The sequence below is a fragment of the Musca vetustissima genome, unplaced genomic scaffold, assembly GCF_032173495.1.
Source record: "Musca vetustissima isolate MV318-11 ecotype Yass unplaced genomic scaffold, APGP_CSIRO_Mvet_v1 utg9719, whole genome shotgun sequence".
Classification (NCBI taxonomy): Eukaryota; Metazoa; Arthropoda; class Insecta; order Diptera; family Muscidae; genus Musca; species Musca vetustissima.
This window is the reverse complement of record NW_026874252.1, coordinates 405-13,252: the sequence shown is the minus strand read 5'-3', so window position 1 is coordinate 13,252 and position 12,848 is coordinate 405. Positions and strand designations below refer to the sequence as shown.

The following is a 12,848-nucleotide window of genomic DNA, read 5'->3' as shown; positions in this document are numbered from 1 at the left end:
GTGTTATCAAAAATAAAACAACCAGACGGAAACCAAAACACTAACAGTACGTTTACATTGTACTGGATTTCGTTAAGCCTGCTGGTTAAAATTGTCAATTCCATTGTATATATGCCAAATAAATGCTCATAAAGCAGTACGGGAACAGACTAATTGTGTTTGCTGTCGTACACAAAAAAAGTAAATTTATCATGTTAATTTATAAATGTTAACTATCCATCTCTGGGATAGATTTTGAATCAACGGTTTTCACTGTTGGCTGTTTACCATGGTATAATAATAGAAGGTAACAGCAAGTGTTGTTGTACAAAAAACGATACAACAACCACATGGAAATTTGTTGTTGTAAGTTCTACTAGTGTCAACTCATTTGACAGAAAAATGTAAATAAACAAACAAATTATCATCAAATTATTATTTTGAAAATGAAATATTTTCGAATCCTCAAAATAAAAATTGAAAAATATGAATGAAAATCTATCAAATTTATATTTCTATCTATTCCACATCTTTCCTATAATTGAGCCATTGCCATATATATGTGTAACACATATGAAAATGCTGGGAATAGCGAGTTATTCCTTGAAGAAAGATTTGCTTCCTCAAACTTTCCCAGCTGTCAGATTGAGTAAATTGAATACAGGAGCACATTTAATAAAGAACAATTTTAAATTGTATGCGTTCCCAATTTTCCTGTTGGGTGATTTTTAAAAACATAATTTGTCAAATTCATATTGACACTAGTATAACGTTGGAATCAAATCAGCTGGGATTTGCAGTTACCTTTTATAATTGTACCATGGCTGTTTACTTTCAAAGCCGGCATAATGTACAAGTGCTGGTTAACGAAAAGCAAATATAAACGGAGGTAAAAATGTGTAAAACTGTGCATATGTTGACGCATAATTCTTTAAAAAAAATATGCCATAAAAATATATTATGGTTATTATCTATATATATAAAAGAGTTGCGTTATAAGTGACTGACTGATCATCAACGCCCAGACGAAACGGCTAAAGCTAGAAACTTGAAATTTGGCATGTAGGTTGGGTTTGGTGGGGAGGCGTGTGATAAGGCGGGGTTTTTGGAAATTCGTACTAAAAGGTACTAAAAAGTACTAAAAACTGCTTTACGGCGGAACGGTTAGAATTAGAACTTTGAAATTTGGCACGTAGCTTTGTCTATGACGAGCGAAGTGGTATTTATGAAAAAATTTGGAATTTAGTACTAAGAGGTACTAAAAAGTACTAAACATTGTATTTTAATGGAATTTGTAGATATACATATCTGAAATTTGGTATGTAGCTTAGGCTATTACAAATAGAAATAAGTGCAAAAATATTTTTTGGAAATTAGTACAAAAAAGGTACTAAAAAGTACTAATACTGTATTACGCCGGAAAGGTTAGATGTAGAACTCTGAAATTTGGTATGCAGCTTTGCCTACGATAAGTCAAGTGGTATGTGTGAAAAAATTTTGGAATTTAGTACTAAGAGGTACTAAAAAGTATTAAATATTATATTTAAATGGAATCGGTAGAGATACATATTGAAATTTTGTATGTAGCTTAAGCTATGAAAACAAGAACGACGGGCACAAATATTTGTTGCAAATTAGTACTAAAATGGTACTAAAAAGTACTAAAACTGTATTTCGCCGGAACTGTTGGAAGCAGATCTTTGAAATTTGGTATACAGCTTTGTCAATAATAATCCAAAGGGCATGTGTGAAAAAGTTGGAATTTAGTACTAAGGGGTACTAAATATTATATTTGAATGAAACCAGTAGAGATAATTATCTGAAAATTGATATGAAACTTTAGCTGTTACATATAAAATGCTGTAAAAAATATCTTTTGGAAATTAGTATTGAAATGGTACTAAAAAGAACTAAAAATATATTACACCGGAACGGTTGGAAGTAGAACTCTGAAATTTTGTATGCAGCTGTGTCAATGATAGGCGAAGGGGAATCGGTGAACAAATTTTGTACTTAATGTACTAAAAAGTACTAAACATGGTATGTAACTTAAGCTATTACAAATAGAACGATGGGCAAAAATATCTTTTAGAAATGAATACTAATGTACTAAAAAGTTTTGAATATTATATTACAATAGAACCGATAGAGATATGAATTAGCTTTTACTATTACAAATTAGTACTTAGGAGGTGATAAAAAGTACTGAATAAAAAATACAATGGAACCGTTAGAAATAGAAATCTCAAACGTGGTATGTTGATTTAACTATTATAAATACTTTGCTGTGCATATTTTTTTGAAATTAGTACTAAAATGGTAGTAAATATTAAAGGACAACTGAAACATAGTATGTTACTTAATTATTTCACATATAAGTACAAACTTCTGTACCATTGTTAGTACGCAAACTAATAAATGTTAGTATGGAAACTACTAAAAATTTTACATGGGTATTGAGCGATTAGAAGTGGTAAAATAAATAAATAAAAGTATACAAGTACTAAATATTGGGTACGGTAAAACGGATAAAGATAGAAACTTGATTTTTTTGAAATTAGTACTAAAATGGTAGTAAATATTAAAGGACAACTGAAACATAGTATGTTACTTAATTATTTCACATATAAGTACAAACTTCTGTACCATTGTTAGTACGCAAACTAATAAATGTTAGTATGGAAACTACTAAAAATTTTACATGGGTATTGAGCGATTAGAAGTGGTAAAATAAATAAATAAATAAAAGTATACAAGTACTAAATATTGGGTACGGTAAAACGGATAAAGATAGAAACTCTTATTAAATACTTATCTGGAATTATAAGATTAAAATGTACTAAAAAGCCCAACATATTGTGTATGGCGGTACGGGTGGATATAGAATTTGGTACAAGGATTTTTCTATGAAAAACAATGTAAACAACTAAATATTGTATACGACAGAAGGAGTAGAGGTAGAGTCCAGAAATTGTGTATGAAAATTCGTACTAAAAATTACTAAATAGGAAAGTTTAGAGAAAGCTATCTGAATTTTAGTATTTATCTTTGACTGTGGCAATTAAAATGTTTATGGAAATATTTTTCGAAGACTTTTACTAAAAATTACTGAGAGTTACATGAAAGCATGGTACAATAACAAGAGGTAGGATAATGGTACCTGCTGATTACAATTTTTTCTTGAGGTGCCCCTATTATGTCAAAGCAGAGTTGATATTTTTTAATTGACATGACAATTACGTTAAAATAAATTCAAATTTGTCATTCTTAAGCAGACAATTTATTACACTGATTAACAATATTTTAAGCTTTCAAATGATGTGCATGTAAGTTTAATCGATTCAATAAACCTGGTACAAAAAGCAGAGATATAAAGTTTTTTTCATACATTTTATAGGTACCACCAACAAATTCATAATCATAACACAACAACATGACCTCTGGCGAATTTGTCCTTTTGGGTTCATAATATACTCGCAAGGGCTTTCATTCCCATAAGAAATTTTCTACCCCCAGAACATGAGCTTCAATTAGTGTCACAGTGTTATTTATTAATTTAATTTTATTATAGGCCAATAGAATTATATAGGGAAATGCAGAAACTCAACCTTGATAAGCACCTAAGTCATGAAAACTCATTCACTTGGGTGGACCAGATTTCGAAAGGTCACTGAAAAAGGCATCAACGCAATTCCTCATAAAAATTAAACAGCTAGAGCTGATTTTTGAAAATGTGAATGGAAGCCAAATAAGCCATAACGAACAACTGCATAGCCGGATGACCAAAATGAGTACATATGTAGATCTGCCTGACAAAGTTAAATCGTTCTTCTTTAAATGTCGTATTTATTTTTGCATAAAAACCCTAAACACTCATTTAAAAATCAAAAAAGCTAAACAACAAATATTAGGCAAAAAAAAAAGGTAAAAATTCCACTTTAAACTGTAAACGAAAATTTTCTGTAGTAATGTAATTGGCTCTCAGATTTGTGAGATGCAATCCAAAAATAGCATGTGATATTTGAAATATCTATGCATATATATTATATAATTGAAATAAAACGGAAATCTTTAATGCATAACGAAAAATTTTTCACTGATATTTATGGTACATTCCAGTACTGCAAGAATCAACTAATTTACTTTGTTATCGTAGTAAAAAATTGTACATTCTGCAGTACGGGATCAGACCATTAATGTAATCACAACGCATTACAGCTTCAAAAATTTACTTGAATCATGTTCGGTCTCATGAATAGTAAGGAAAATATTTTATACGGCGCAATCATCGCGTTTAACGTACCAAAAATTCAAATATATTTAACACCCTACTGCAACGCAGAACATTCGGCGTAGATGTTGTCTGCACCGTGATGTATTATCTATAACACAATGCGACGGGCTATTCATCGCATCAATTCTGTCTTAGCATTTAATATGTGAAAATGATGCATAAACAGGAGGTGTGCGTTTTTAGAAGATATAACAGAATTTGAATATATTTTTAAAGAAATTCAGGATGGGACATGGACTGCGAATGTTGCTCAATATCTTTTAAATGCATCGTATAAAGCTGCACCATTACATGAGGGGTATACATTTCTGTTCACTGTTATAACGCAAATTTGTACCACTTATCATTCACTTATTTTGTAGTATATTAATATTAATACAAACGTCAAATATCAAAACAAAAATATACAAATCAGTTTTGAAGTATGTCATCTAAAATTATTTTGACGTTATAAGACACAGCTACAGAGCTGTATTTTTCTATTTCCTTCGAAGTTACTCTACCTCTTGTTATTGTACCATGCATGAAAGATAGTTTCCAATTTGACATGGATCTATACTACAACGAATGATTATGTATTTTGGTTTAAACTTCCGATGTAGTGAAAAACGGACGAGACTTCATATACAAATAAGTGAAACTATGCAAACAATCCGCTAAACACCACAAGTACTAAATTGTTGGCACTTCTAAACAAAAATGTTTTTAAAACTTCTACTTAAAAGCTCAGATATTTATTTCCAATGAGGTTTCTAACCACACTGGACTTCCGATGTTATGAATATTGGGCGGGATCTTTATGTCGAGGATATACAAAAAATATCGAAAATTTTTCCAATGGGGATTTTGTAACAAGTAACATACAAGAATTTCCCATAATATGATGCGCTTTGCAGAATATTATATTAGAAATTCGTACTATAAGGGTACACAAGTACTAAAACGTACTACAAATTTCACCATTAGCATGTAATTACCGAAAGAAGCAAAAAAGTTAAAAAACGTACTATTTGCATTAATCCATCGGGAAGATCGTGAAAATCTTACACTTTCAGAAAAATAAATATAAGAAAGTTGTACTCGATTTATTAGGTTAAGTAGATTTACGCATCAACGTTTCGGTTCGAAAAAAAGCTAAGTAGGATCTAATATTTTATTCGAAATATTTCAAATTTATATTTAGTCCAAAAGTAAAGCTAAATTAACCCTTTTTTATTTTAACTACAAAAAATCCGCTAACGACGTAGCGGGCATATGCTAGTATGTATATATATATACACACTGAAAGCTCGATACACATTTTCACTCGATCTGTGTGAACGTTATTTCCAGTCATGCTTTGTTTAGTGTTGTAAAACGATTGTTTTAAAAGTGACACATTCTCGGAGCGTCCTCTGCCGGTGACAAGCCATACTATTATTGTTTATCTCATCATTTCTCTCTGAGGGGGGTTGTTTTTCTTTGTGGTTCGTGTACGTTTTCAAATGGGAGGGAATTTTCTATTATTTGAATATACATCCAATCCAAACATCCAACAACACAACAACTAAAATCCACCGCATCCATTGAAGAAAATAACATTTGTAGCGGATACCAATTCATGACCATCTGCTGGTTGCATTTGAATAGACCAACAGCTGCTTCTTGCTGTGCGTGGCTCGTGCTAGTGGGTAAAAGTAAAATTGCTGATTGCATTCCACTGCATTCATTTTCCGCTCACGACACATTATGGAACGTCGCCTGCCCAGAACACCACGAATAAACGATACAATTGAGGAATATTATGAAAAATTTGGTAAATATCGAAATTTGGAAAAATTCCTACGCATAAATTCACCGGCGGGTAGCGAGGCAATATCATCGAACAGTAGCTGTGAAGTATTGGCGGCGAAAATGGCAGCTAACAACCCACTGGGTGCCAGCAGCAGTTGTTGTAAAAGTATGCCCAATATACACGAAAACGAGAAGGTACAGTTTTGTGGTGGTGGTGGCACCCTAAAGGATATTCTGGTGGATATTAATATCGAATTGGAGGATGATGCCGTAAAGATATTTAGCAACTCTAGTGAAAATCTTCATACACCAAAAAAGGCCGGAAATGGCGTGGCCATACAAGAAGTTAAAACACCCGACTCCATTGCAAAGACTCATCGACGATTGGAATGGGATTCATTGGGGGATATTGGCTATAAAAAATCCATGTCCACAAGTAATATAAGTGTGCTGGAGAGATCATTGCTAAAAGAGTTCTTTAAGGAGAGCAGTGTCACATCGGAACCAGCAACTACTAAGTTGCATGACGAACAAAAGATATTGGAAGAGAAACCACAATCGAAGAAGTTGGAAAATAAACAATTGGAAAATATGAAAAGCAATGCCATGGAACATGCTACCCCTCCTTTGGCTTGCAGTACATTGGTTGAGGGTCTTTCGGCCAACGTGAAAAGCCGTGGTGGAGCCAGACCAAAAATGCTGACAAAAAGTACATCATCAACATCACTGCAAGAGAAATTTGAAAAATATGCTCAAACCTCGATGGTAAAGCCAGCACCAAGTCGTGAAACTCAATCTCAAGAAATTCAAGTATCCCTCTCCTCATCGACTTCGGTAATTGAGGGTACAGCGACGCCTTCAAGTTTTGAATATTACTCATCAAGATCATCTAAATCCCGATCATCTATATCATCGGTGGCTGCCGGAACGTCAAGTAATTTGTCAAATGCCTGTATACCACCATCATCAGTATCGGCTCAACATCCATTTATAACAAGTATTACAGATTTGTTGAGGAAAAGAAAGGCATTAAATGAAAAGTCGATACAAGCACGTAATACTCCAACATCACGGGAATGCATTAAAGATTTGAAAAATCGCTTTCAAGCTGCCCTAGAGGAAAATAAAGAAAATCAATCGCATGCCAATACGACAACCGCATCCTCTAGTAATTCTTTTTCATTGACCCGACAAGCTCCTGAATTGGATTTGGGTATACAGCTGATATGTTCCCTTATCGATGCGAAAAAAGTTAACGAAAAACAAAAAAAGAAATTAATACGTGATATAGTTAAACGTCTTACGCGTTTAGTTGATGAGCAGTCAGCAGTGCAGGAGCAGAACTCAGAGAGGGGAGATTCAACATCATCAAATAAATCAAATGTGTATGATGCTGTTTATTCTCGTCTGGGTAATGGTTCATTGCGAAGTATTCATGAATTTCCCAACAATAATGGTAGAGCATCAAAAGCTAGAGCTGAGGAAAGATCATTAGGTCTTAAATCATTGGACGGGAATGGGTCCTACAACCAATGTCTATCCCATATGACTGTAAATTCGACCAGTGAACAAGATGATAGTCGTGGTAAGTATTATTTTGAACCCGATTTTATTATAACACTTAGCTGCATACTAATTACAATGGCATTATTTTCCATTTGTGGGGTTCCAAAGTTCCGAAAATATTTTAAAGCAGTGTGCATTCCCTCCCATTTGAAAATACGGACCTATTTGTCACTTGGAAAAAATTAAATCCTAAACTGTTTGACCTAGTTTTAAAAATCAATGCCTAATGTTGGGTTCTTGGAAAAATATTTTAAAAATCCTGGGATATTTGACCATTGGAAAAAATATAAAATAAACCCTGTATATAAACCCTGTTCAAATCAGGATATAAAGAGCAAACTCAGACAATTTTTGTTTTTCTTGCCCTTAAAGAATTTTATTCATAACTAATCCTACTTTTTTAATTTCCAGGCAAACCTCGCAACGACAATGGCCGTGTTGTTCAACCTCATACCGGGCATATGAAAAGCGAAAATCACTGTGACAAAAGCCAACAGACAAATACCTTAAATACAAAAACAACATCTCCACCACCTACAAATATTTTAAATGAAAATCACAAGCAAGTGCCAATTACAACAATAGCAACAAAGGCTATGAAACATATCAGAGATGTGCAAAGTGAACTAATTACCGAAACAAAGGATAGGGTACCAAAGCCAATAGAAATGGAAAATTTAATATTGAATATTAAAACAACACGTTCAACACAGACAAGCAATTCATCTAAAAACAGTACTGAGATGTCTAAAAAATTGCCAAAGACAACAAATTCAGCAAAAACCGCATCCACAGCTTCGTCGGAAACAAATGCCAGCAAAACAACCGGAACAACTTCAACCTCATCTAGATCATCCCATGATTTACCCACACAAAAGACAGTGCGAAAAAACCCACCAATTTCCACCTATGACACAGATGGCGATCAGGCCACCATGCGTGAATGGCTTAATCCGTTGACACAATCCGAAATTGAATATGAGGAAAAGAAACGAGAAGAAAGTAAAAAGAAGGCCGCCAAAGAAGCTCTTCTGAAACGGGAAAAAAGTCTCAAAAAATCCAAACAACAACATAGCAGTTGTGGGCGAGAGAAACAATTAAATTGGATTGAAAGTGAAATACATCGTCTGGAGTGTTTGAAACATTTATTACTAAAAGATCAACAACATCATTATCATGATAATACATCTTCTGTTCTAATGTCCTCCGATCAAAGTTCAGTGCCTTTGAAGGAAACCTTAAACTCCAGCACACAACACACGGATAAGCTGTATGACTCGGTGTACTCGGATAAATCATCTGTTTTAAGTGAATCCGCCGAACGTTTGGTTAAGGAAATTGAAGTAATACTCGAAGAGACCAATGAAGATGTTTTGGAATATAATAATAATCCGGCAAAAGGTGCGGTTGTCGAAAATGAATTTGAGTTGCACATTAATATACAAAAAACTAAACACAAACATAAGGAAGAAGAAAATTATGGACATAAACATGACGAGAAACCAATACAAAGACAAAAAATCGATACACCTCCAAGTGCTGGAACAGCCGATCACAGCCCAGCGGAAGGTGGAGAAAGTTTACGGGACATGGTAAAGCAAAGAAAACAAGAATTTATGGCGTCGTATAAAACTAAAAAACAAAATCATTATGATATTTTAAAGCAACAACAAAAGGTTGAGGCTGGATTTAAATATTTACCGATTAATTCAAAGGAAAGGCAGCAGGGTTATTATTCAGTTCCCCACACAATGAATAGGAGATTTTCACCCACAGAATATGCTTATCCACAAAGTGATTTACCACCCACGCCACAGGAGAAAAGAAATTCCTCCTCAGAATCATCGCATGTGATTTATAGCACGGCAACAACCGGAGCATTTCAAAAGCGACCCGAATTACCAAAACCCTCAACATCTGTCACCAACAGAAACAACACCACCACAACAACAACGGCATCTTCGGCCTCTATTTTTTGTATGTCCTCCGATTGTTCGGTACCAATGGGTTCGAAAAATTGTTCATCCACCCCGACAACTACTCATCATTATGATGATGTTGCCGCTGCTGTGGCTGGTTGTGCACAAACATCCGACTCATATCATGGTGATAAACATCAATTACAACCCTATATCCGGAGACAATGTCCCCAACCATTAAAAGACGCTATACAAACCGACATAGTGAAAGCGGCTGCCATACAAGTTAAACCCAAGGGTATTGCATATGTTATCGAATTTGAAAATACGAAAGAAATGAATAACAACAATAACTGCTTAAAGAATAATGATGACAATCTTCAAAAATCGACCTCGACATTTACCACAAACAATCTGAAATGCATGGAAAAAGAAGGTCCTCAATTAACACTGCAAGAACATTTGGAAAGAGGCAAACCGAGTTTCTTAAAACACAGCAAAGAACGCAAAGCCATACTCAATAAACTGCAATCTATGCGTCAGGAACGCGATCGTCAATTAAGGGATATTATCGATAATACAAGTTTTAATTCCCTGGAGCGACGTTTGAAATATCTACCACCGCCACCAATGCGTAAGTGTTTTTTTTTCTTTAATTTGCCAAAAAAATGATATACGTATATACATACATATGTACGTATATAGATTTTTTTATTGCTAATTTGGGATTTTTTCTTATTGTTTTTACTTACAGAAAAGTTACGCATTTTGAAAACCAAGGAAATGAAGGCCTTAACCAACAAACGGGTTGCCTCTCTTCCCGAAGTTGTTGCCCGCAAACAACAAGAATTAGAAGAGAAACGACGTCGTGGCAATCGTATTTTGCGTGACGTCTTTAATTTGGTAAGTAAACGATTTTGATAAATATCTGCTTCTTAAAAATATTCTTTAATAATTTACGCCTTGTTTTGGTCGGTCCTTGAAAAATATAATCCTTAATAATCCGCTCCTTGTTTTGGTCTTTGAAAAATACTTTCTTACTTAGCTGGCTTGTTACAGAACGGTTGTTCTATAAGTCTGGTTTTATACATGCAACTTTTTAAGCAACTTTGCTGCTACTCTCTTCCATTCTCTATCGAATTTCTTCCCCCTTGTCATTTTTTATACTTCCCACTTCTAAGAAGTCAGCCGAGTTGCTTACAAAAGTTGCATGCATAAAACCAGGCTAAGTCGAGCTAAAAAAGATTTCCAAGCGCGTCGGTCTTGTGCGCATCTCCTCCAATTTGAAAGACCATGCTCCGAGATCTTGTCTTTTGAGCTGGGGCATTCTCATTCATTCGCACAACATGATCTAGCCACCGTAGTCGCTGCAGCTTAATACGACTGACTAGTATTGAGCTGCAGCGACGTCGATGTCCGCGTATAGATTGTACAGCTCGTGGTTCATTCGACGCCGATATTCACCGTCGACGCAGATCGGTCCGTAGATCTTTCGGAGAATTTTTCTCTCAAACACCCCAAGAGCTGCCTCATATGCTTGGTCTGGTGGGACCATAGTAGCATCTGTTGGCCAACACTATCCTTCTCCGAATTTCAAAACTGATGTCATTAGTTTTATTTATAATGGTACCAAGGTATATAAAATCTTTAACTACCTCGAAGCTGTAGTTCTCAAGTTCCACAGTTGGTCCTAGTCTACTGGACGCGTTGATGCACGCTGTCTGTATCTATCACCAGGTTACCTTCTTCATCTCTATGGGAAGATGTGCCTGCACCAAAGCCTTCGGTTTGGTGTATTACTCATTGGTAAAATTTCCGGACTTCATTCTGACTCCTGTACATCTCGATTTGCTCACGCTCATGTTTTTCTCGTTCTTTCTTCTTTGTTTTCTGAAAATACAATTCTCCTCTCTCATTTTCTCCCGATAATTCTCTCTCGCATTACATGTTGCTACTAGCTGCAGGGTTGCCCTATACGGTACGTTATTCACCTCAGTAGCATTACGACACTCCTGATCGTACCATGGGTTTCTTGATGGTGGTTTTTGGTATTCAAGAGTTGCTTTTGCTGCAGTTTGTAGGGAGTAGGCAAATCTTTGTCATTGTGCTTCTATACTATTATCAGGGTAAGTTGAGCGTAGTAGGACGCCTCAACCCTTTTTTTTATAATTCTTATGGGTGAACTCGCGGCACATATGAAAATATATTCCTTGTTTTGGTCGGTCCTTGAGAAAATATTCCTTTAAAAATACACGCCTTATTTTGGGTGCTTTAAAAATATGTATATATTTATTTATTTTCTTTTCTCTTTCATTTCAGCGTCTACAAAAACGTGTACGCAGTGGAAAACTATCGTTGAATCATAGCAAAGTTGTTGTATGATAAAAAAATATTTTAATTCATAAAGACAATTCAATATTATAGCCAAAATATTGAAGCATGTTCTTTAAAACAAATTATTTTTGTTAAAAAAAATATTTAAAATTAAGCAAGAGAACATATAAATTCCGTTAAATATGTTTGTTTTTTAGATAATAACTTTAGTGTAATACTGGAAGAACAGAATTTGTTATAAAATAAAATGTTAGAATATTTCGAAAATAAATAAAGAACATTTATTAAAAAAGTCTAGAAAATGTCACCTCCAAACCTCATTCTATCCATTATTCTTGTTCTCAATAACAAAATCCATTATCACCTGGCTCAAAATATTTCCCATCATTGTGTACCATTTATTGATATTGTCTGGAGTCGCCGGTGCATGGGTAGTGTAACGCGTGAACTTAAACTCAAATATAAAGATCGGCGAATTGATGTCGGAACGAAATTTACAATATATACCACACAAAATCGCAACATGGGTGTGCTGATAACATTTCACGATTCACCCGTTTCGCGTTGTCAACATTTTGTTTATAATTATTATAAGAAATTTATTTGTCTGCCGACGGCATCAATTGATGAACTCCATGGACCCGATGCCAAACAATTGGAATTGTCGTTTAGTAATTGTTATTGTTATAATTTCTTTTTGGGTTATGTCAGTGAATTGGTTGGCCTGTGCAGTCTACAGACGAATGTACTATTTGAAGTTTTTGATTTAAAATATTCGGCCATACATTATACGAGGGCGCGTCAAAGAGGCGGAAGTCGTCTGAAAGGAAATTTTGTGTTAATTGTTTTTGTAATAATTGTTGGAGTAATAAAATTGTGGTAAAATTTGAAATATTTGAATTTTTGTTTTAAATTATTATTGAACATGTGTTTCAGGCGAGAGAACTTTCACCTATCATACTTCGGGTATTATAGGTGAGCCA

General features: G+C 34.5%; 1 protein-coding gene across 1 annotated transcript; it reads left to right on the top strand.

Moving 5' to 3' along the window:
* The first annotated feature begins 6,001 nt into the window (after positions 1–6,001).
* Positions 6,002–11,913, top strand: LOC133332130 (centrosome-associated protein Alms1a-like). Its single transcript, XM_061540512.1, has 6 exons — positions 6,002–7,631; positions 8,024–8,092; positions 8,198–8,813; positions 8,862–10,165; positions 10,286–10,434; positions 11,851–11,913. Exons 1-6 carry the CDS (start codon positions 6,002–6,004, stop codon positions 11,911–11,913), a joined length of 3,831 nt encoding a protein of 1,276 aa, XP_061396496.1.
* Positions 11,914–12,848: the final 935 nt, after the last annotated feature.

Bases quoted from the DNA above. Each gene is read 5' to 3' on its own strand.
- LOC133332130 (XM_061540512.1), top strand. From the start codon at position 6,002: ATGGAACGTCGCCTGCCCAGAACACCACGAATAAACGATACAATTGAG. The intron at 8,814-8,861 runs GTCCTCCGATCA...CTTAAACTCCAG, and splicing joins AATACATCTTCTGTTCTAAT to CACACAACACACGGATAAGC. The intron at 10,435-11,850 runs GTAAGTAAACGA...CTTTCATTTCAG, and splicing joins TGCGTGACGTCTTTAATTTG to CGTCTACAAAAACGTGTACG.